The 24,055-nt window shown below is 40.4% G+C and overlaps 2 protein-coding genes across 5 annotated transcripts in view; both read left to right on the top strand.

Moving 5' to 3' along the window:
• Positions 1-17,842, top strand: part of Jph1 (junctophilin 1) — an 85,169-nt gene extending 67,327 nt beyond the window's left edge. Inside the window, exons 4-6 of one of the 4 annotated variants that reach the window (XM_090338960.1) lie at positions 8,130-8,767; positions 16,001-16,098; positions 16,674-17,842. In XM_090338960.1, the coding sequence (XP_090195086.1) occupies positions 8,130-8,767; positions 16,001-16,081 (719 nt within the window). In that variant the 3' untranslated portion in view covers positions 16,082-16,098; positions 16,674-17,842. Of the gene's footprint in view, positions 1-8,129; positions 8,768-16,000; positions 16,099-16,236 lie in introns of all 4 variants that reach the window. The other 3 variants (XM_090338958.1, XM_090338959.1, XM_090338957.1) reach the window with 3 other exon arrangements.
• Stau2 (staufen double-stranded RNA binding protein 2) overlaps positions 1-24,055 on the top strand; it is a 616,065-nt gene that overhangs the window by 48,200 nt on the left and 543,810 nt on the right. The gene's annotated exons all lie outside the window — the stretch shown is intronic.

Below are 24,055 nucleotides of genomic sequence, written 5' to 3'. Positions count from 1 at the left end.
TGTGGTACAGGAAGACAGCATATCAGTACATCTTGGGTCATCTTCAAAACGTAAAGTCATGATCTACTCACAATTGTATGTAAACCTATAAAATTTTAAATAAAGAATTAGGGACAGGGCAAAGTATGTGCATAAGTAGTTGATTGAAACCTCTGTAGGTTTATGAAGGTTTCGGATCTATTCGTGAGTAGATCGTAGTTGAGTGATATCAGAAGTGGTATCGGGATTGGTCCGAAGAGCCCTTGTTACAACGAGTCTTTGATGGATGGTGGGTGATCCAGCCTTCCATCTTCCTCCTTCCTTTGGTTCTAAGATAACTGTAAAAGTGACTTGCAGGAACAAATGACAAAAGGCAAAGGTACAGAAGCTTTTCTTCTACCTTGTACATTGCAGGCCAAAGTATGCTTTTCAACAAAAGCAGATTTTAAATACTTGTTACAATAGGGCAAAGTGTAAAGAGTACCAACAGCCACAGAAAATCGAGAAACATCTCTGTACTAAATGGTAGAGGAATGAAGGGAGGAATGACACGTAGATTTTGAAGGTCTAGGGTTTTTTGTTGCTTCCTGAAAAGAACACAGTGCCAGGCAAAGACTTAATACCAAAAAAAGCTAGATAGCAGCCCACCTGGATTGCTAACACTTAGGTGTGGTCATAGAATGACTTTTGCAAGCATTCTAGGTCACAAGAGGTGGCTGGTCATAATGGGTCGTTTCTTTCACGTGCATCTGTTTCCAGTCTTTGATGAGATTTAATCCTCTCATGCTTGTGTGTGTGTGTGTGTGTGTGTGTGTGTGTGTGTGTATCTCACACATTTGTTTGTCTGTTTGTTTGGAAAGGGACTCTGCATTTGTTTTCAATGACCACTACAAAGGAGTTTTTATGGTATGAACTGAAGTCATACTTCCTTGGTGTCTAAGTGCCTTGGTGAATTAGCTCTTGCAGGGTAAGAGTTACAGAGATAATAAATGAAAGGACCTCCAGGATATAGAAGCAAAAGTTATATAATGAGTGATTGTTGTCCTTAATGTACTATGTTATCTCTCATCTCTTTTGCTGTCCCTTGGTTATCTCATATTGTTACAGTATTTCACCTGGTTATCTGATATATTGTATATATGCTTATTTGGTTATTTGAAATAGGATAGGGAAGGGAGGAAAACAAGATGAGGGGCTGGGGTGGGGGGAGGGAAATGGGGACCAAGACATGAGAAAGAATATCAATGTTTATGAAGTAATGCACCTTCTATCTGGTGAATATAATGTAACCCTTCTATTAATTACAATAAAAATATATGGGGAAAAAAAAGAGTTACAGAGCTAAGCGAGTGGAAATGGGGACCTGCCCCATGCTCGCCAGTGGTGCTACTACAAGAACAAGCTGGACAGTCAGGAGGCAGTGAGTTTGAGTTGCTCTGCCAACGAACAAACATACTATTGTCTGCAGATGCTAATTCTAGGTTGTTGTTAATTCTGCTGGGAGACTGAGTCCCTCTAGACTTCCATTAGATACTGCTCACAGGTAAGTGATACAGAAGGCCATCTAGTTTCCCAGACTAAATGGTGATGCCTTTTATGCTATAAATGCATTTGAAGAGAAAGAAATATTGTGGGAAAATGTAATTCCACCCTTGCTTAGCAAAAATAGCTTCATATAAGCAAGTTGTCCATCAGTAATGAATACATGGCAGTAGCATGAGGTGAGAGTCTCTTTGAGGCTAGGGCTTTGGGAGGGGAGGAGGTGAAGGGGGGGCTGCAGTCGCCTTAGACCCACAGCCAGCACTTCATTCACCAGCTATATAGAAGGCCTTTCTCATGCTTTTCACTCTCCCTTTGCAGGGTGTTCAAATCAGAGACATTTGCTAACCAGGCTTTCAAATACTTCTGCTCACTTAATTTACACATCTCAGTTACCAGCGTGGCATTTGTGTGCAGTGCATGTGCCTTAACCCTGGATCAAAGGGTATTTGTCATGGCTTGAGTTTTGAATGTTCTCATGGTCATCTGTTGTCTATTCTCAAGAACATTAGTAGTTTCACATATTGGCCATCTTAATTCAACTCTTACACCTTTAGTTTAAATGTATACCATTTACAATTAAGTTGCAAAATGCAGGGGGAAAGTAAAACATAGACATGTGGGATATTAAGTGCTCAAAGAGTTCAATTAATTAAACTTAACCCTTTCAAGGAGTTAATAATGCATACAAATATGTGTACATAATTGCATACACACAGAGAAAAACTGAAACTGCATCAATAGTGAGTCTGTGTCCCTCCCTGCCACTGCCCCACTTAAGAATTCAGAACTTTGCCCCCTGAGTATCATAAACTTGAAATTGAGCCATGGGCATGCTTAGAGATTGGTCACGTGATCATCCATGATGGCAAGGCTACAAGGACTTCAGGATATGCTTGTAACATGACTGGAAATATGAAAACATCTGAAATGGAACCGGTGACCCTCGAAGTATAGAAGAAAAGTGAGTAACAGAGGCAAAAATTGGCAGTATCCAGAGCCTGTCCAGAGGGGGAGAAACCAGAGCCATTACATTGGCATTGGAAAGGACCTTTCTATTATAGAGCAGGGTACTGTGGCCAGTGGGGGATGGCTCATTGGCAAGATTATCATGACTGAGGAAGTGAACATATCAGACTAGCTCAACTTGATGCCATTACATAGTTGATTCATCTCTTGCTCCTTATTCTGATTCCACATTTACCAGTAACTCATGGAGGCCTGCCAGCAGGGAGAATATGTACTAGTAGTGTGGGTACAGGTCTTGTGGCCTGTATGGTATTTACCCTACTCCCTGTGAACTACTGAATTGGCCGTCATTATTATATATCAGTCTTGTGAGCTTTGGATATGAGTAGGTCCCCAGGCTCTATATCCACATACTATAAAATCAAGTTCCTGGGCAGGAAGGTGAGAGGAAGCTTTTTGAGAAGTAGAAGGGATTAAAGAACCAGAAAATGAGGAAACTAACTGCCTGGTTCTCCCATTTCCATTCCATCAAGCTCTTAGTTTTGTTTTTAATTTCCAGTGCTATTAAATAGGACACTAAAATTTTGCATTTATCAATGTTCTGGGCACTGGTTTTAAAAAAAAATTTGAGGTCTGGGAGTTTGGCCTAGTGGTAGAGTGATTGCTTAGCATGCACGAAGACCCTGATTTAATTTCTCAGTACCAGATACATAGAAAAAGCCAGAAATGGTGCTATGGCTCAAGTGGTAGGGCTCTAGCCTTGAGAAAGCCCAAAGACAGAGCTCAGACCCTGAGTTCAAGCCCCAGGACTGGCTTAAAAAAAAGCCATGAAGAAAGAAATTGAAACACTGCCTTGGAAGATGGTGAGTTTATTAGGTTGAGCTCTCTTGGGACACAGCCAGCCTGCTTTCCTAGGCAACATTTCAACAAGCTTTGTCTACCTCTGCTGAAGCAGGCATGTGCGCACATGCAGCACATTGATTATTTAGGGTGGAAGTGAAGCCTTTCAGTTAGCCTTTAGCATTAACTAAGCTTGCATTTCTGGTATGAATTATAAGTCTTTGAAGATTAAAGTATATCTTCATTATGGAAATAATGTCTGTGCCTGTCATCTACATGCATGAATAAAGCATCTAGGAGTGGTGATTTGCAAGTTCGCCTACACCTAACATTCTAAATGTGCTTATCCATGAAAAGGAGACACACAGAATTGGTCATTCATGAGTTGGTTTGTTATTATTGCTATTTACTCCTGTTACTCCTTTCATAAGCGTGGACTAAGGGCCAGCCAGGTGCAGGGCCTTGGAGCGGATGTCCTGCGGTTCACAAGGTCAGTGTTGGCATTCACTGGCATTGTGGCATTGTTAAGGATGGTACTGGAAGGTCCAGTGGAGAGTGACATTCTTTCCATAGGGATCACAACAGTGGTTTTGTTACGAGTTGTATCATCTTCTAGAATCTTTCAGTCTGGTCCTTTTTCCCTGATTAGAAGTCTGTAGAGAAAATTATTACTATTACTATTAGTGACTCCTGCTGCCGCTAGTAAGTATTTAAAGGCACTACCATACTAGGCAGTTGTTTTGATTTTGGCTTGGTTGGGGCCATCATAGGCATATAGTTCGGAGCTTGTGAGGTAGGTACTTTACCACTTGAGTTATGACGCCAGCCCCTTTCTGCATTGATTATCTTCAAGGGAAGGACTTTCAGGATGCCTAGGCTGACCTCCCCTCTGATCCTCCTACTTATGCTTCCATTGTAGTTGGGATAGCAAAAACCAGTGCAGGGCCGGGAGTTTAGCCTAGTGGTAGAGTGCTTGCCTGGCATGCATGAAGACCCCGGTTCAATTCCTCGGTACCACATACATAGAAAAAAGCTGGAAGTGGTGTTGTGGCTCAAGTGGTAGAGCTCTAGCCTTGAGAAAAATTCTAAGGACAGTGCTCAGGCCCTGGGTTCAAGCCCCACAACTGACAATAAATAAATAAATAAAAACTTAGCTATTGATGGATATAAAGTCTCAAAACGTTTTTATGCCTAGAAAGTCCTCAAATCAAAATCCCTCAGTTCTTGCCTCCCAAGTAGCTAGGATTATAGGTTTAAGGCCACACCTAGCCCTTCATAGACATTTGTTTTGGGAACTCTGCCCATAGCCAATCTATCAGACTGGCCATTGTCTATCCAGAGACTTTGTGCCAACTCTGACAACTTGCCTTAGTGTCAGGGAATGGTGCCAACTGTCATTGCACCCTTAATAGCATGTCCTGGAGCAGGTGACTTGCATCTGAGATTTTCCCTATGTCAGTATCCAGGAGGGACAGAGCCTCCATTAGGTAGGGCCATTAGATTTACATGTATGGTATCAGAAATCATGGCTGCTTGCAACACTTTGAACACTTGTCAAGGCTTCCCTCCCCAGCAGCATTTTGGCTGATCCTGTCAGTGAACTGCTGCATCTCATCAGCTTATTTGGCTGGCCCTGCGTTGCTAGCATACCCAGAACAAATAGCAGGCACAGCATGTGCCTTCTAGAGAAATATAGTCCAGAAAAGCTTCTGTCCCTCTGTCTCACTTTAATGTCTTGTTTAAGATGTATTTACTCTTACTGTAACAATCCACATGTGTTTTTTCATGGATTATTCAGTTGTCACATGACTATGCCACTTAGGAGCCATGTTCCACCAGATGTAGTCAGGTAATGCCGGTATTCTGTCCACATCTCAGCATGCTTTCAGACACCCCTAGGTGGGTATCTTAGAATCATCTGAACCATGTTAAACATTAAGATACATGGACTTTGAGTTGTACTTTTCCTTAAATCAGACTCTGAGCATAGCACCCCAGGTCTTTCTGATAGATGCCAAACATGGTAACTACTGCTTGAGGGCACACTGATTTCCTTAACCAGTCATCCTCCATGCATAACAAAGTAAGAGATTTTCTCCCCGTTTTGGGGCTTAAATTCAAGCCTGGTGCTCTCACTAGGCTTGTTTTTCATTGGTACTCTGTGGTACTGAGACATGCCTACCATCCTGCTTTTTGCTAGTTATTTGGGATGTGGAGTCTAGCAGACATTTCTTCCAAGGCTGACTTCAAATTGCAATCCTCTAGTCTAGCCTCCTGAGAAATTAAGATTACAGATTACAGGCATGAGCCACTGGTGCCAAACTCATCTATTGGAGATAGATAGATAGATAGATAGATAGATAGATAGATAGATAGATAGATAGATAGACAGACAGAACTCTGGGCCTGGGTATTGTCCCTGTGTGCTTCCACCCTACCCCTTGAGCCACATCCCCACATCCTGTTTTCTAGCTGTTAATTGGAGATAAGAGTCTCAGCGGGGCCAGGAGTTTGGCCTAGTGGTAGAGTGCTTGCCTAGCATGCATGAAGACCCAGGTTCGATTCCTCGGTACCACATACATAGAAAAAAGCTGGAAGTGGGGCTGAGGCTCAAGTGGTAGATCTTTAACCTTGAGAAAATCCAAGGACAGTGCTCAGGCTCTGAGCTCAAGCTCAGAGGTTACCAGAATAATTCCTAAATTTGCAAGCTGGACTATCATGTCCTCAAGTCTTTACAATGAAACACACAGGCTTTATTCTCCAAGTTTAGTGGCTCTTTTCTTTTTCTTCCAGTGTAGTTAAATATTAGCTTTTTACATGCCTATATCTTAAGATCATTATTGACAGGTTTTTGCAAAAATAACTTTTACACCCACCTGTTAGATCGAAGACACTGAAGTATTTCATTGGTTCAGTGTTATGCCTCTTCAGTTACCTACCATTCCATTGGCTCTGAGAGCCAGTGATTTTACTTACTGTGGCAGTATACCTTTGATATATCATACCTAGATGGCTAGGTTCAGTAATGCTATAAAATTGAATAGCAGTAAAGCACAGATAAAAATCAACTCTGATTCTGTTCTGAATTGAGGGGTGAAAGAGAAGTTTGTGAGTAAACACTACATTGAGCTCTCTCAGAGAATATACTTAATCGCAAAAAGGAGGGGGTTTGGCAATGTCAGGGCTTCTCTGTGCAGGAACGCTGCAAATGACCTTGTGGGCTTGAACATGTAGGAGCTGGAGCTGGGTGTGTAGCTCAGTGGTACAGAACATACTTAGCATGCCTGAGTCCCTGGGGTCATCTGCCAGCACCAAAAGCAAATAAACTTGAAGGGTGAAGCTGCTGATGGAGAAGTAACTTCATGTGCCCATAGTGTTGTGTCAGAAAGGAAGGTGTCACCTTTCACATGATTTGCCATCACCCATTTGTGCATTCAGTGAGAAGCCTCAAGCTGGGTCAGAAATTCATGCTACTGGTTTGGACACAGGAATTAAAAGAAAATTGCTGGGCCGAGAGTGTGGCTTACTGGTAAGAATGCTTGCCTAGCATGCATGAAGCCCTAGGATTCAGTACTGCATACATAGAAAAGGCTGGAAGTGTTTTGTCTTGGTTAGTTTTTTCCCCAGTTGGTATAGAATTCCATCCATTTACCTGTGCCTGCCTCAGTATCTGGGATGACAGGCATGAACCACGACCGATTGGTTGAAATGGGGCATAATATTTTCCCTAGACTCATTGTGAACCACAGACATCCTCCAGTCGCTGCCCTGGAATAGCTGGGAATTACAAGTGCGCACCAGTACACCTGGCCCGTTAGCATTTTTTTTCCCATTTGGAGGTACTGGGTTCTCAACACAAGGCTTCATTCACACTTGCTAGTCAAGCTCTCTATTACTTGAGCCATGCCTCCAGTCCTTTTATCTCTGGTTATTTTTTTAGATTGGGTCTCACTTTTTACCTGGGCTGGGATTGAATTGCTCTTTACTTCTCCCTAAAGCTTTGGTTGGCTTGGGGTGAGGAGTGGGCTAAAGGCAGGAGGGCACTATGAACACACAGCGTTGTAACATGGACAAGAGCGGGTCACCTCTCTTTATGAAGCTGATAAAGGTAGTTTCTCCAGGGCGTATTTGAGAGCTAACGTATCAGTTCCTGCCACTGCAGGACACAGTGGCCAGCTGTGCTATACGTGACCTCAACTTCATCTCAAGAGAGGCAAATTGGCTGATGACGAGAATGGTAGCCAGTGTGCACGTGACTTGATAGTGGTGCGGGGCTGAGGCTAATTCACCTAGAAGGGCACTGCCTAGGAGAGTTGACCACGGGCTTCACACTGGCCTCTTTCTGACCACTGGCACCATCCTTCAGCCCTTACAGGCTGAACTGTGGAAAGGGTTTCTAATCATGACAAATGTCATCCAAGTACAGCTTCTTGACACAAGTGTCTGCCGTCTATGTTTTAGTTATTCAACATTATTTGGATAAACTACTTCATTTCTCTGCCAACTCCACTCAGTATTCTGCTGGTATGCAGGAACAATATAATTATTAGGGAAATCAGAACTGTTGAGTGCTAATGACTGCCAAAATGGTAAATAGTGATCTGTGTGAACTTCAAAGCACTTTTTCTACAGTATTCTCTCCCTTGGAGAGTAAGTTGTACTCATACTTAATCAAGTCTTCATAAATGTGTTTTTCTAGTTAGTATCATTTCACAAAAAAAAAAAAGACACCTAACCATACAAATAAGCCTTTACGCCTTTTTATCATCATCCTTTCCTTGTACTTTAATGTTTCTTTCCAGGTCCTGATTACATCAAACAGAGATATCAAGAGGGTGTTGACACTAAAGAAAACCCAGAAGAAAAGGTACCAGAAAAGCCACCCACACCAAAGGAATCTCCTCATTTTTATCGCAAAGGCACAACTCCCCCCAGATCTCCTGAGGCCAGCCCAAAACAAAGCCACTCTCCCCAGCCCTCCTCCCCGAAACCCTCCAAGAAGCAAAACCCCAGCTCAGGGGCAAGACTCAGTCAAGATAGAAGGAGTGTGGATGAGCAGGTGACAGCCATTGTCAATAAACCCTTGATGTCAAAGGCCCCCTCAAAGGAGGCGGGAGCAATGGCACCCAAATACTCTGGCCGCCACCATGTCCCCAATCCCAGTAATGGGGAGTTGCATTCTCAGTATCATGGCTACTATGTGAAACTGAACGCTCCCCAGCACCACACAGAAGAGGAGAATGATGATGGAACAAGCCGGTCTTCCTCTGCCCTGGTACACAAGCCGTCACCTAACAAGTGGAGTCCCCCTAAGTCTGTGACAAAAGCAGTTGCCAAAGAAAGCAAAGCTGAGCCAAAAGCAAGGAAGTCTGAACTTGCTATACCAAAGAATCCAGCAAGCAATGATCCATGCCCTTCTTTGGAAAAAGAAGCCAATTCAGTAAGTCTTACAAGGAGTATGGTCATTTCTCCCTTTGGCTTTGTTCAGGGACGGGGGTAACTGTGCATTGTGGCAACAGCCAGGCCTCAGTTGAGCACATGGTCATTTAGGTAGGGGATAGCATGTTTATGCTTTGAGATAGCAAAAAGCCCTCCAGGCAGAGGTCCTCAGCCTACTCTGCCCTCCTGACCTATAAATTGGGTAGGTATAACCTGATCAGCCCGGGATGGCTCATGTATATGCAGAGTTGTAAGAGCTTTCAGCGTAAGCTTTGTGGTAGCTTCCTCTCCCCCCACAAGACACCTGTGACCAGTGCCTCCCAGACCTCTAGAAGTGAGGCATGCTGAGTCATCCTCAGACACACACACACACACACACACACACACACTCACACTCACACACACACACTCAGGTGATCGTCTTTACACAAAAGGAAATCCCTTCCTGTGATGAACTATTTTTTTCACAGAATTTTAGCTTGGATTTTATTTAATTAGCTACTTTGACAACCAGAATATTTGTCATCCCAAATGAAACAACTTTAGTTGTGCACCTTCTGAATGGGAATGCTTCCAGAATTTCACTGTCCTTTTAGACGGTATTTATTAGCAGTGAGTCTTGAATGTGTAAGGTATTTTGTTGGTGTAATTATTGATTGATGTCTGTACACTCCTTTGTAAGATTTGTAGAATAATATCTAGAATTTGTATTTTATCAAATTCTGCAGGATTTATATAAATCTGTGTAGTTTACAGAAACTTGACTTTTTATTAACAAATTAACTAACCCACTGACTTGGTCACCTATGCTTTCGCATAGAGGGGTTAAACATTAACACCATTTAACAAATAGAACACACTAATCTGGTGCTAATAATTTCAGAAGTAGGCATAACAATGTCAATTTGTAACACAGCCAACAAGATTGTAGAACAGCTACTATTTGTGTGGACTAAGTGGTAGAGCTCCTGCCAGCAATTGTGAGGTCCTCAGTTCAATCCCCAGGACTGCCAGAAACAACAACAATAAAAAGTTTACAAAGCCAGGCACCAGTGGCTCTCTCCTGTAATCCTAGCTGCTCAGGAGGCTGAGATGACAATTGTGGTTTAAAACCAGCTCAGGCAGAGAAGTTCCCATGAGACTCTTATCTCCAATTGCCACTCAAAAACCAGAAGTCTTGCTGTGGCTCAAGTTGTGTGGCTCAAGTTGAATGCTAGCCTTAAGCACAAAGAGGCTCAGGGACAGAGCTCAGACCCTGGGTTCAGGCCCTGGAACTGAAGGGGAAAAAAAGTTTACTCTTAGCATTAAACATTGAAACTCATTTTTTTATTAAGTATTTGTTCAAAGAGGTTATAATTCCATGTGTCAGGGTATGAGTACAAGGTATCTTGCTGAATACTTCCCCTTTCATCCTTCTCTCCCACTTTCCCCCTCCCCTTAAAGTACATAGTTCAATTTGTACATAATGCATGGCCAATATGACTGTATTTGCTCACCCTTTACTCCCCCCACTTTTTGTGAAATGCATTTTTAATTAACTAAAGCTTAAAATCCTTTATGCTTATTTCTCTTGCAAGTATTGATTAAATACTAGTTCTTCCTTCTCATTTTCATCTTCTTAATTAGCTAAATATAAATTAATCAGATTAACTGGACTAATAGCTTCCTAACAGTTAACCACAATGGAGATAAATGTCTTTCAAGACAGACTAATTTTATGAGACTCTCTATTACTCGGTATACATTCATTCCTTCTATTTTAAGCATTCATTCTTTTTTTCATATATTTTTTATTGTAATTAATAGAAGGGTTACGTTATATTCATCAGATAGAAGGTACATTACTTCACAAATATTGATACCCTTTCTCATGTCCTGTTTCCCATTTCCCTTTCCCCTCCCACCTCACAACTTGATTTCCCCCTTCCCTCTCCTATTTCAAACAGCCAATTAAACATATATACAATATATCAGATAACCAGGTAAAATACTGGAACAATATGAGATGACCAAGGGACAGTAAAAGAGATGAGAGATAACATAATACATCAAGGACGACAATCACTCATTATATGGTTTTTGTTTCTATATCCTGAAGTTCCTTACATTTAGCGTCATACTGTATGGCCTTATGTATCTAGATTTTGTTCTATTGTGAATCTCTGCTAGGAGAGCCCAAGGTTCCTACTGATTATGACAAATGAGACTATTGGGCCTATGTTCCTTTGAGTCTGTAAGCATTCATTCTTAAAAACATTTAACCTGAAGCAGGCACCAACCGCTTACAACTAATCCTAGCTACTTGGGAGGCTAAGATCTGAGTATCACTATTCCAAGCCAGCCTGGGCAGGAAAGCCTGTGAGATTCTTATCTCCAATAAGCCAGAAGTGGAGCTGTGGCTCAAATGGTAGACCACTAGCCTTGAGCAAAAGAAGCTTAGGTTAACATGGATATACCAGTAGCCAGATATTATTACCAGTCCTGAGCTTTTAAATGTGATAATCACTTCTCATTAGACAGTCGTCATATATAGTCTCATAAAGCCTCAAATGTATAGCAGTAACAGTTTGCCTAATTTATAGGTAGGAATTCAAACAATGCTAGGTCAATTTTATACCTTTGCATAACTCAGTGATTTCTGTTGGTTCTCAAGAATTCAGAGGGAAATATCTATCTCACTGCCTGTACTATCACTGTCTGTGATAGAAAAAAAATCCTTTTTGCCTAGCTCTTACTGGTAAGATTCTTTCTCTAAAACAGTATCTTAGGGCTGGATGCGGTCATTTACTTCTGTAATCTCAGTGACACAGAAGACAAAAGCAGGACTGTGGTCTAATACCAATCCAAAAAAACATATAAGGTCCTATTAGAAAAACAAACTAAAAATAAAAGAACTGGGGCACAACTTAAGTGGTAGAACATTTGCCTAGCCAAGTACGAGACCTTGAGCTCAATTCTCAGCAATGAAGAAAAAAAAACAAACAAAACACAATACTGTAGGGTATTGTGGGTAAATACACAGCCTCCTTATTTAGAAAAAAAATCATCTGTTTTGCTTGTGGGCAGGAATCCTCTTGGTTTTTGGAGTAAGCCAAGTATCCCCCATCTCTGAACACCAAGCTCCACGGCTCCTCTTTGTTCCCCAGCGGCATTGTAGCCTCCCTGATCCACATTGCCTGTAAGGGTGAGGGGAAAGCAGATGACTTCACACCCTTCTGTAAAAGGGCTACCTTGCTCATGGTAACAGAAAAGTGCCTTCCTTTCCTGCTTCTAGGGTAGTGCCTTCTCTTCTCTCCCAAGAGTTAGGAAGTGGCATGGTCCCCTCAGAAAGGTGAACAGTGAATGGCTTTCACACAGTTGAGTAGTACCTATCATTTAGAGCTAGAAAGGCATCGTACACAGATATATAAGAAATATGTTCAAATTCATAGACATTTTCCATGAAAGCAGACATTTGAGAGAAGCCCTGAATGAAGCCATCAGTAGTCTTGGTGGGCAGCTGAGTGATCTAGGTTGAGTTGGATCCCTGCTTAGAGGTCAGGCTCATGACCAACTTCATCTGTGATTTTATAGTCAATGAGCTCATGTGCATGTGGCAATAATAGCTAAGAGCTTGGGGTCTTATGCAAAACCTCCTGGGTTCAAATCCCAACTCTACTGCTTTCTAGCTTTGTGACTCTGAACAAATTTCCCAACCTCTCTGTGCCTTTGGTTTCTTCATCTGCCCCTAGCCAATGAAATTATGAAGATAAAATAGTTCTTATGAAGTTCTTACCATAGTGCTTCAAAAGCATTGCCTATTGCCAGAATGTTTGTTTCAATGGTATTCTAAAATGTTTAGTCCAGCCACAGTACCACCCTGGAAATACAGAATATCTTCCAGGACACAGACTAACACATAGAGCAAATTGAGTATGAGAGGGACGAGGAAGGCTTCCTCAGAGATGACTCTAACCTTTCTTGAGAAATTTGTGATCCCCACAAACCATGATTGCAGGTGGGACTCCGTTCCAGAGGCACACATTCCACGTGACACTGACAATTCAACTCTGGTAGGAGCAAAGATAGCCATTGTTAGATCCTAGTCAGTTAATAGAAAAACTGAGAATTCTCCAGTAGGGAATCTCAACACTTTCTGAAGATTGGCTGCCTTTTTCCTCAGCCATAATTACTATCAGCAGCTTCCAAGGTTGTTTTGAGATTCTCCTCATCTTTCTCTTGAATTTATAAGTCCTAAAGCCTCACTGTGAGATCAAGTTTGAACCTCACCCCCAAACAAAAGGCAGATAATAAAAATTGGCAACAACAAAAAGTTAAACTTTCTCTAACTAAAAGCTTAACTTTTTTTTTTTGCCAGTCCTGGATCTTGAACTCAGGGTCTGGGCACTGTCCTTGGACACTTTTTGCTCAAGGCTAGCACTCTGCCACTTGAGCCACAACGCCACTTCCAGCTTTTTCTGTATATTTGGTTCCGAGGAATCAAACCTAGGGCTTTGTACATGCTAGGCGAGCACTCTACCACTAGGCTACACTCCTGGCCCAAAAGCTTAACTTTTAGAGAAGTTTGACATCGTGTAAAATGGATATCTCTTGATGAAAAGAAAAAAAATGATTCTTTTTTTTTCTTTTTTTTTTCCAGTCCTAGGCCTTGAACTCAGGGCCTAAGCGCTATCCTTGGACTTTCCCAAGGCTAGAGATCTACCACTTGAGCTATAGCACCACTTCTGGCTTTTTTTTCTATGTATGTGGTCCCAAGGAATCGAACCCAGGTCTTCTTGCATGCTAGGCAAATACTCTACCACTAGGCCAAACTCCCAGCCCCAATTAATTTCTTAAGCCAGAATTTCTTTCCATATTTTGATCTCTGTTTTTTCTCTAACTGACTGCCTGAAAGTTTCTTATAATATGGACTTTGACGCTGCCTCCCGTGACACCTGTCCCAGTCAGTCTGGAAAAGCAAGACTGAGCGCTTTTTTTTCATTTTGCTATTTTAAGCTAGAATTGGCCAGCACAGCCATATTTGTGGGACTTCACCTTAAAGCTTTCTGCCCCATCGCCTGCCTAGGTATCAGAAGAACACAGAGGCCATGACTTGATACCTGCCACTTACACATAGTGTCCCAGATTTATATTTTTTCACCTGGTTGCTGTTTGAGTCTTTTATGGCTACTTTACTCTCATCTCTACTGAGTCATCTTTAAAAATAGCTTCAAAAGTAGAGCTACGCTAGTAGAACAAATATGTGTGTATTGGACTATATACAGGATAAATAGTATATGTGTTCAGTAGAAAACACATAAGTATTTTTCATCCTGGATAAAATTCTTATTCAGTATACATTGAATTTAGGTTATCAGTGCAATTAGATGTGCACTAAAACTTGCAGGAAGATAAACTGTTAAATTCATTCCAAGATAATCCAGAAGCCCAGAGTACTAACCAGTTTAAAACAATTTATATAAATCCACAGAACCTTCTAAAGGTTTATGTAATGGGAAGTAATGATTGAGATACAGCTTAAGTTTTTGTTTGTTTCCTTCCTCTTCCTGGGACCTGAGCCATATGCATGCTAGACAAGTATTCTATGACAAAGGCTACATCCCGGCCCTACTGTAAGCTTGCAGAGTTTGTGTGTGTGTGTGTGTGTCTGTCTGTCTGTCTGTCTGTCTGTCTGTCTGTCTGCATTTGCCAGTCCTTGAACTCAGAGCCTGGGCACTCACTATCTCTGACCTTTCTTGCTCAACGCTTGTGCTCTACCATTTGAGCCACAGCTCTGCTTCTGGCTTTTTTTGATGGCTAATTGGAGATGAGTATCATGGATCTTCCCTCCGAGGATGGCTTCCAGCCTCAATCCTCACATCTCTGCCTCCGGAGTAGCTACGATTACAGATGTGAGCTAACAGTGTCCTGCTTACATTAAGCTTTTGAAGTTGGCATTCAGAGGCATTTGTGATTCTGCTTCCACTTAAGACATTGAACTGAACGCTATCATTCTAGCCCTCTGTTGCTCATCTTGCCAATCAATTGCAGTCAGTGATGTGACTCAAGAATGGCAAATCCAATCCTCCTCCCTCCTTCCTCCACCACTAAAATCGTACATTTATAACATTCCAACATAGTATTATTTGGTGGCCAACTATAACAACTGTTTTCCTCATCTGTAAAATAAGAGCAATAAAGTTTCAAATCCAGTTTGGAATGTTTCTAATGCTATTTGAGAGTTAGACTATTGGAAAGATATGATCTTGGCATTACTAGTAAAATAACAATGGCTTCTCCACAGGCTAGATCTGAATAGATGGGTCATAAACAAAAGTTTGAGGACTTTGGGCAGTCTAATTGTTATTATAGTAATATTCATTAAAAATGGATTCTGTAGTTAGTTAAATATAACTTGATTCCTGAAATGGAACAGTTATGATTAGAGAAATGAAAAGTTAGACCTTAAAAAAAAAATGACTTGAGAATATTTAGCTTCTCACTTTCAGTTTCCACCTATAGGCTTCAACAAGTCCCCAGAGGAAGGGCGAGTTAAAGAACCCCATTTTCAAGTGTTTTTTTTTTTTTTCCTGGGAGGCATCATGGTCTTCTGTTTTGACACTTCTTTCTTAATTGCCAGGATGAGGACACCACTTTTTGTGGTCTGAGACAAAGTTTAATCCTCACTAGCTCCCAGCCCTCTCCAGTGGTTGGTCCCGGTGTAGCCTGAAAACATGTTTTTGGATATTTTTGTGGGTTATGGGGCTTGAAATCTGGGCCTGGGTGCTGACCTTGAGCTCTTCAACTCAAGGCTACCCCCTGCCTTTTGCCTAGGCATTATCCCTGAGCTCTTCAGCTCAAGGCTACCACCCTAGCTCTGGAGCCACAGCCCTACTTCCCCTTTTCAGTGATTAATTGAAGAAAGATTCTCTTGGGCTTTAGTGCCAGGCTGGCTTTGAGCTGTGATCCTCAGATCTCAGCCTGTGAGTTGCTAGAATTACATGGGTGAGCCATCACACCTGGCTCTGAAAACATTTTTAAACTAATTCAGGACTGGACTCATTTTTAAGTGCAAGTTCAACAGTGTCTCCATCAGAACATAGCGTTACTATTTTTAATTTCTGCCTTTTGAAACTGCTGTTGCCATTCAGCTGTATGTGTTTCCTTGTACTTTTGATAATTGGTGCTGTCAGTTTGCTCTGGTAATACATTAATGTAGAGATATTGTGCTTGTTTTGTTTTTTTTCCCTTCCAGGGCCCTAATTCAGTCATGATTGTCCTTGTCATGCTGCTGAATATTGGGTTGGCCATTCTCTTCGTGCACTTTCTAACTTGATCAGAATCAGGAAAAAGGTAAGGGTAACCTTCATTGCTTTACAACATTTCGAACAAATGCATTCTTTTCTCATATTCGAATTTACCATTCTTTTTAACGATCACCTATTGTCCTTTGCTTTAATTTTGGCTGTGCCCGAATGTGATTCCACATAGTTACTGAATGCTGTAACTCTTTTGACCCTTCAGTGAAGTCAGGACAACTAGTCGTGTTAGCCCACAGCTCTGCCGAGGTGTCCTCAAGCCCGTTAAGTGGTGCAGACATAGGCAAGGAGGCTTGGAATTAGGATGGGATTGCAAGAGAGATGAAACTTGGAAAATTCAGCCAGAGGACCTGTTCAGTTCCCCTCAGGAATGCTTTGTGGCTTTGGGGTCCTCTGGGAGCTGAAGCAAGCAGCCATATTGGAGAGCAAAACTTAATAATAATTCTTTTTTAAAATCTGCTGAAGCAGCCCCATCCAGCGAAGTTCTTGGCATCAGCTACTCCATCTGTCCCAGCAGAGTGTGACTAAACTGGAAATGTATGGAGCTGCAATTTTTTTTTTGATGGAAGTCAACAGCTGCCTTACTATTTTACCATCTGACATTTTTAGTAGGGAGCTGGAGGAGCGACTGCCCGAGGAATGCGGTCGGAGGATTGTGTTGCTGTGGACTTGGTTCCAATACTCACTCTTATCTCATTAGAAGAACTAGGTAACAGCATCACTCACTAGTCTTATGCCATGACCTGCTGCTTTAACATCCTCTGGAATGTTCCGGGAGGGAATGTTTCGTTTGCTTGTGCACGACTCCGCTCATTTTTGCTGTTTATTTAAACATAATGGATACTCATCTACCACCTGCAGTCCTGGCTGGACAGAACACACAGGTTGCATCTCAAGGGAAAGCAACAACAAAATACTAGTGGAAATGTGTTTGTTTTCATAGCAATACATCATTTGTCATGTCATTTATTCTTCCTCAACCTAAAATAAAAGAGGCTATCTTTAAAATTTAGCAAGCTGAAGGTAATTTTAAATATTTTAACATGACTGAGATGGATTTTTATGCACTGAGACAGTGCTGAAATTTAAAAGCTGAAAGACACCAGAATTCTAAGAATGATAGTCAAAATGTTGCATGGATTGCAGTAATCAGTGTTTAAAGGATTCAGTTTCATTGCTGACGTACTTTACAAGCAAATAAAATCTTGTCAGTAGCTATGTTAATTCCCATGAAAGTTAAGCAAGATGCTATTAATAACTGCTCTTTTTTGTTTTTGTTGTTGTCCCCAACTTAAATTTTTGTTGAATACTTTCAGGTAGCACATAAGGCTTTGTTAAAAATCACTGCTCCTCAATTTTCTGCCTTCTGTGTTTTTCAAAGTCCTTTTGTAATTTTATTTGGAATTCTAAAAGCATAGGAGTTTTTATTTTAAATATTTGTCTTTTACAGTCCTTTGTTCTGACATATTCTGATTTTTTTTGCTGTTTTATAATTTATCCTTTATTACTCAGAAGCATGCTTACTTAGGAGAAACTATACGGTCATTATAAAAGTAATAATTTAAAAAGAAATCGGGAAGGAAAAGTATGTGTCAGGTCTCTTTAAGACATTACATTGTGGAGGGGGAGAGCTTCCTAATGATTTCATGATTTGCATGATTTAATCAGATTCTCTTTACCTTGTTAAGTAAGCTATCTTTCAGTGCAGCAGAGGCAGCTCACTGAATTCCCACGGCTGCACAGATGTATGTACGCTGTGTGCCTTCCTACCTGTAGGATAGAGGCTTGGTGGAGTTTTTTGCAGAAGTACAAGATGTTTGAGAATCCCGGGTAATGACCAATGTGGGGTGGGGGAGGGAAGCAGAAGGCAGAAAGAGAGCAAGTGAAGAAATACAACTTGTATATTTATTTTTTACATTTTGCTTTGACTTTTCAATTTAGGAAATACGTTTTTACCCAAGAACAAAACTTCAATTCCCATGTCAGTCTCAGCACTATCTCACTGCTCCTCCCTTACCCTGTAGCTCCTTATTGCTGGGAAAGTTGATTTTTTAAAGAAAATAAAATATTTAATCTTTTAAGTGTTTATTTAAAAACATTGTAATGCCTTGGAAATAATGGGTAACAGATAACTAAAGGATATGTTTATAAAGTGAGCATGTTGGTTCCATTTATAAATATGTCTGATTTATAAGCTTTTTTAAAACAAAGCTCAAATTGTTGGTATTTTTCTAAACTGTGCACAGCTGTATTTTACATGAAGGCTCTTTCTAATGGGTTGTTATACTGTACTCTACATTTTGGACAGCACATGAAGTCTGCCAATGTACTTAATAAAAACATGACTTTGTTTATTTAAAGTTTCTTGCTGTGAAAAAAGAACTCCCTACCTGTGGGTTCCTTTATTTATAATTCTTGAAACCAAAATGTATAATGTACAGTTTTCACAACTGTATCTGCTCTAATAAAAAATGTTGGTTATTAATAAAGTTGGAGGTGTATTTATTTTATGAGTAAATTACTGCCTTGAAGTATGTGGACTTTTTTTTTTTTAGTCTTGATGGTGTTGAGAGTTCCTGTAAACCAACAATGGGGAGACCAAAGCAAGGTAGACTCAGGTACATGCACTGCCCCAAGGCTTGTTTCTGTCCTAGGCACTCTAAATCATTGTGAGAAGTAAGACTCACTGCTTTGCCGAATGCCTTCATTCAATGGAGCAAAACAAAAAGGAGAGGAGAGAAGTTTAGACTGTTACTATTTAAGCAAAATGCTAACATTTTTATTATTATTTTATTATCTCCCAGTAGCTGTACTGTGGGGATTCAGTTTAACATGCCAGTTATATCACTGCATTAACTTAATATAACCCTTTTTATCACTCTCCCTATCTCTCCAACCCTTCCTATTCCCTTCATTTTCCTAGTTCCATCTTCACATCCATACATTGAACCTTGTATGACTTGAGGGTATTACTTGCCTTCTCCCACTCTTCCTCTCCACTTGTCACCCATCTCCTCTTGACTTCATCCCTTTCCCCTTGACCTCAGCTCCAGTACAGCTTCCTGCTATTCAATTGGTCAGACTGTAAGTTCGTTGTTGAAAGGAGTGACACCACTGGAATTCTCTTCTTAAGCATATATTCTCCTCTCTATAGGCAAATACCATCCTTCAGTTAATAGGTTTGTGTACATATGTGTATGACCTTGTATATATTTAGATATATGTTTATAAATTCGATCTAACTTCCACATATGAGAGAAAATTTGCATCTTTTTGCCTCTGATAACTTCACTGAACATAAGCAAAAATCAAGGTTAGTATAAATCTCCCTTTTACATTGAGAGGGATCAGTTAATGTTTTATGACCATTCTGCCTCCAATAACTAGATATGATGCTATGACCTCTATGGTTTTTCCATGTACTAGGGAAAGGTCAGGTGCAACAGGACATTGAATCAGCTTCCTACCAGAACCTCAAGCCTCAGTGTGCTGTTTGAAGCCATCTGAGGTACAAGCTGGCTGGATATGTGGCAAGCTGCTGGGTGTGGGATTTCACTACAACAGCTGACTGGGGTGCTTCCACGTGCTTTCAGATCCTCAAATGTACCACTCCTGTTAAGAGCGAAGGTATTAAAGATCCCCATATAAGAAACTTAGCATTGTCACTTCACAGATTTAGTTGATTTATCAGCTAAAATAATTCATTGTCTGGCCAGTCCTAAAGAAAGAGATGGTAGAACTCTTTGAAGCAGTAGGAGAATGTAAAAGTGCTAAGGAGATCACTCATTCCAGATTCACGTCCAAACCATACATTTTGAGGGCCATGTGCTTTGGAAATCTGGAAAACTCTACATACTCTTTTAATACAGTAACTATATCTCCAGTCATGTCAAACAGTTCCCTAGGGAGATACCTGCAGCTCCCTCCATGCTTTGGAGAGTTGTGTAGCTTCATCTGTCCAATGTGATAGTAGCTGTAGGCGTGGCATGTTCTGCCAGTGAGGGCAACAGTTCATCAGACTGTTTAGTTATTGCATCACTGCCTTCAACCCAAACATACTAGCAAGTAGTTCCATCTTCTGGAATAGACGCTGTAGACGCCTAATTTACAAAAGAAGTACAAAACAGCAAATATATAAAATACAGTAGGACACAATAGGTATAATAAAACTGGATCCAATTCTGGCTGTGGTCATGATGGACTGTGAATTATTCTCTAATCCATGTCCTGGTTTCTGCATCAATGAAATGGGTGTAACGTGTAATGAATACCATGAAATCCAAGGCAGCAGTGAGAGTTGAATATCTCCATTTCTGTACCTCCATCATCTCAGTTGATACACATGTAACCAAGGTTTTTTAAGGTTCTAAATAGCAAGTATTTACATTTCTACTGTTAACTTAAGGTTTTATATATGACATATACTTACATGAATTGTATATTTGATATATACATATGGGAATATATATTTGAACCTTATACAATATTAAATATTACTAAAAGTTTAGCATTCAAATGATTCCATGGTGCTTGGTGGAAGAAACATAAAAATTGAACTTGTGTGTGCTTGAGTTTGTTCTCAGAATTAACATAGAAATTTCACATAAGTTCCTTAAAGATGTAAATAGATTTAGACCAATTCTGAAACTTTCTTAATAAAGACCAAGAAACACAACAAATCAGAGAAAGTCACTTATAAGTGTGACTGCATTAAAATGCAGAGCTTCTGTATGGCAAAGGACATAGCTAGTAAATTAACTAGAAAGCCTACAGAATGAGAGAAGATCTTCACCAACCATACAACGGACAAAGGCCTCATATCTAAAATATACCAAAAAAATTGAATCACTCCAAAACTAATCTCCAAAGTAACAACCATCCCATTAAAAGATGGGCCAAAGACTTAAAGAGAGTCTTCTCTGAAGAAGAAATAAAAATGGCCTATAGACACATGAAGAAATGCTCGACATCTCTGGCCATAAAAGAAATGCAAATCAAAACAACTCTAAGATTCCACCTCACTCCAGTTAGAATGGCCAGGATCAAGAAATCTAATGACAACAGATGCTGGAGGGGATGTGGCCAGGAGGGATCACTACTACATTGTTGGTGGGAGTGCAAACTCCTTCAACCACTATGGAAAGCAGTATGGCAGTTCCTCAAAAGACTACACATAGAGCTCTCCTATGACCCAGCAATTCCACTACTAGGCATTTACCCAATTGTCCAGAAACAAGGACATACTGAATCCACTAGCACAACGATGTTCATTGCAGCACTACTTACCATAGCAAAGATATGGAACCAACCCAGATGTCCCTCAGTTGATGAGTGTGGTATTCGTACACAATGGAATTCTATGCTGCTGTCAGAAAGAACGACATCACCCCATTTGTAAGGAAATGGAAAGACTTAGAAAAAATCATATAAAGTGAAGTAAGCCAGACTCAAAGGAACATAGGCTCAATGGTTTCCCTCATTTGTTATAATCAGTAGAAAACTTGGGCTCTCCTAGTAGAGATTTACAATAAAACAAAACCTAGATACAAAAGGCCATGTAGAATGACGCTAAATGAGAGGATCTCCAGGATATAGAAACAAAAACCATATAATGAGTAATTGTTGTCCTTAATGTACTATGTTATCTCTCATCTCTTTTGTTGTCCCTTGGTTATCTCATATTGTTACAGTATTTCACCTGGTTATCTGATATATTGTATATATGCGTATTTGGTTATTTGAAGTCAGATAGGGAAGGGAGGAAAACAAGATGAGGGGCTGGGGTGTGGGGAGGGAAATGGGGACCAAGACATGAGAAAGGGTATCAATGTCTGTGAAATTATGCACCTTCTATCTGGTGAATATAACGTAACCTTTCTATTAATTACAATAAAAAATATGAAAGACAGACCAATTCATAATGTTCTTGTCTTACTGTTTCCAGTAGTCCATAAAACTTCCTTGAGCTGGGCACTGGTGGCTCATGTCTGTAATCCTAGCTACTCAGGAGACTGAGATCTAAAGATAATCTGAGGATCATGGCCTGGGCACAAAAGTCTGTGAGACTCTTACCTCCAATTAACCACCAGAAAACTGCAAGTGGTGTTGTGGCTCAAGTGGCATTGTGATAGCCTTGAGCTGAAGAGTTCAAGGGCAGTGCCCAGGCCCAGAGTTCAAGCCCCACACCAAAAACAACAAAAATAATTCCTTAATATTCTTATGAATTTATGTTTGATTTATATAAACCATTACTGCTTTTGCATGGAAGTATAGGCCTGCAGTTTGTCCATTTGGTATCTGATAAAGTTTTTGACTTACTAGGTAAATAGTGTAGCAGTCCTTGAGAAGACTAGAGACAAAGAATCACTAGAAGATTACAATGGAGGTCCTGAATTCAACCCCCAGTACTGCAAAAGAGAGAAAATTACAGTGCTGATTTTTAAATCCTTTGTCTCCCACTACAAGCAAACTCATTCACATAACTTCAAGAACATTCAGTGGAATTCATGATATTAACACCAGGAAAAGCTTTCTTTTCCAGGATTTCCTTTTTCCAGGTTACTCTATATCATAGCTGTGTCATTTATGCCACATATCAAGAAGAAAAGGACCTGTTGGGTATCATCAGCCTACACAGCAGAAGCTGAAGGAAAATAAGCCACAATGCTTAAAATAAGCCACCTAACTTTCTCATTCTGATATGTCTTGACAATAGCACCTATTCAACAGAGCAAGTACCTAATTGTCAAATAACCACTTCTACAGTTGTCTTTAAAAACCCACAGAGCCACACTGCTCTGCAGTTAACACATGGTAAAGCCCATGACCAGAGAGCTAAAAATGGTATCTCAAAAGCAGCTTTACCACCTGTAATTCAAACACTTAGGAGCAGAGATAGAACCTGGAGAGTTTGAGACCAAAATAATAATAATAATTAAAAACTTAAAACAATCTACACACAATGAAATTGTATACAGCTCTGAGAAAGAATAATATGCCAGTTGCATAGAAATAGAGGAGCCTAGAATAAATCCTGTTAAGTGAGGTAAGCCAAGCTCAAAGAGACACGCAGTACATTTTCTTTCTCATATGCACACACAAGCTAGATCTCTAATACACCAGGATTTAATAAATTGTGCAGGTCTCTAGGCATTCACACGCAGTGAGACCAAAAGAGGTCTCTTAGGAGAGGAACAGAAACGCACAATGCCTATGTGTATCTAAGCATACTAAATAATATTTATCGAAATAAACTTCAAGAAATGGAAACTAGGGGTTTTTTTTCCTTTTTTCTGTTTTTGTTTTCTTTTTGTTCTGTTTGTTCATTTTGTGTCTTTCGGGGGTTAAGAGAGGCAGAGAAATGGAGGTACAAAGGATGAACAAATCCAGCTGTGGAGCTCAGTGGACACTTTGTGAAAAATGAACTATATAACTTGTGGGTGAGGATGGGAGGGAAAAACTGGGAAAGTAAGGGAAGGGGTGACATTGTCCAAAAGCAAATATGCTCTCTACTTGGCTTACATAACTGTAGCCCCTCTGTGTATCACCTTTAAAATAACAATAATTTTATAGCAATAAACATTTTTAAGAAAACATAACAAAAGCAATTGAGAGTTGAAAGAATCAGATCTTGGGCTAAAACATAGCAGATGTTAGAAACGACCTGTTCGGGCCTATTTCGAGCACTGAAATAGAAATGGCAATAAGAGACCTTCCACCTAAGAAAAGCCCAGGGCCAGATGGATTCACAGCTGAATTCTATAAGGTCTTCAAAGCAGAGCTCACACCAATATTCCTCAAACTCTTCAAAGAAATTGAAAATGAAGGCTCTTTACCAAACACATTCTATGAAGCCAGTATAACCCTCATCCCCGAACCAAACAGAGATTCATCAAAGAAAGAGAACTATAGACTCATTTCTTTGGTGAACATCGATGCAAAACTTCCCAACAAAATACTGGCCAACTGTCTACAACAACTCATCAAAAAAA

The sequence above is a fragment of the Megascapheus bottae genome, chromosome 9, assembly GCF_031878675.1.
Source record: "Megascapheus bottae isolate mThoBot1 chromosome 9, mThoBot2.hap1, whole genome shotgun sequence".
Classification (NCBI taxonomy): Eukaryota; Metazoa; Chordata; class Mammalia; order Rodentia; family Geomyidae; genus Megascapheus; species Megascapheus bottae.
Note: the sequence above shows the minus strand (reverse complement) of the source record. Positions and strands in the feature narration are given on the sequence as shown.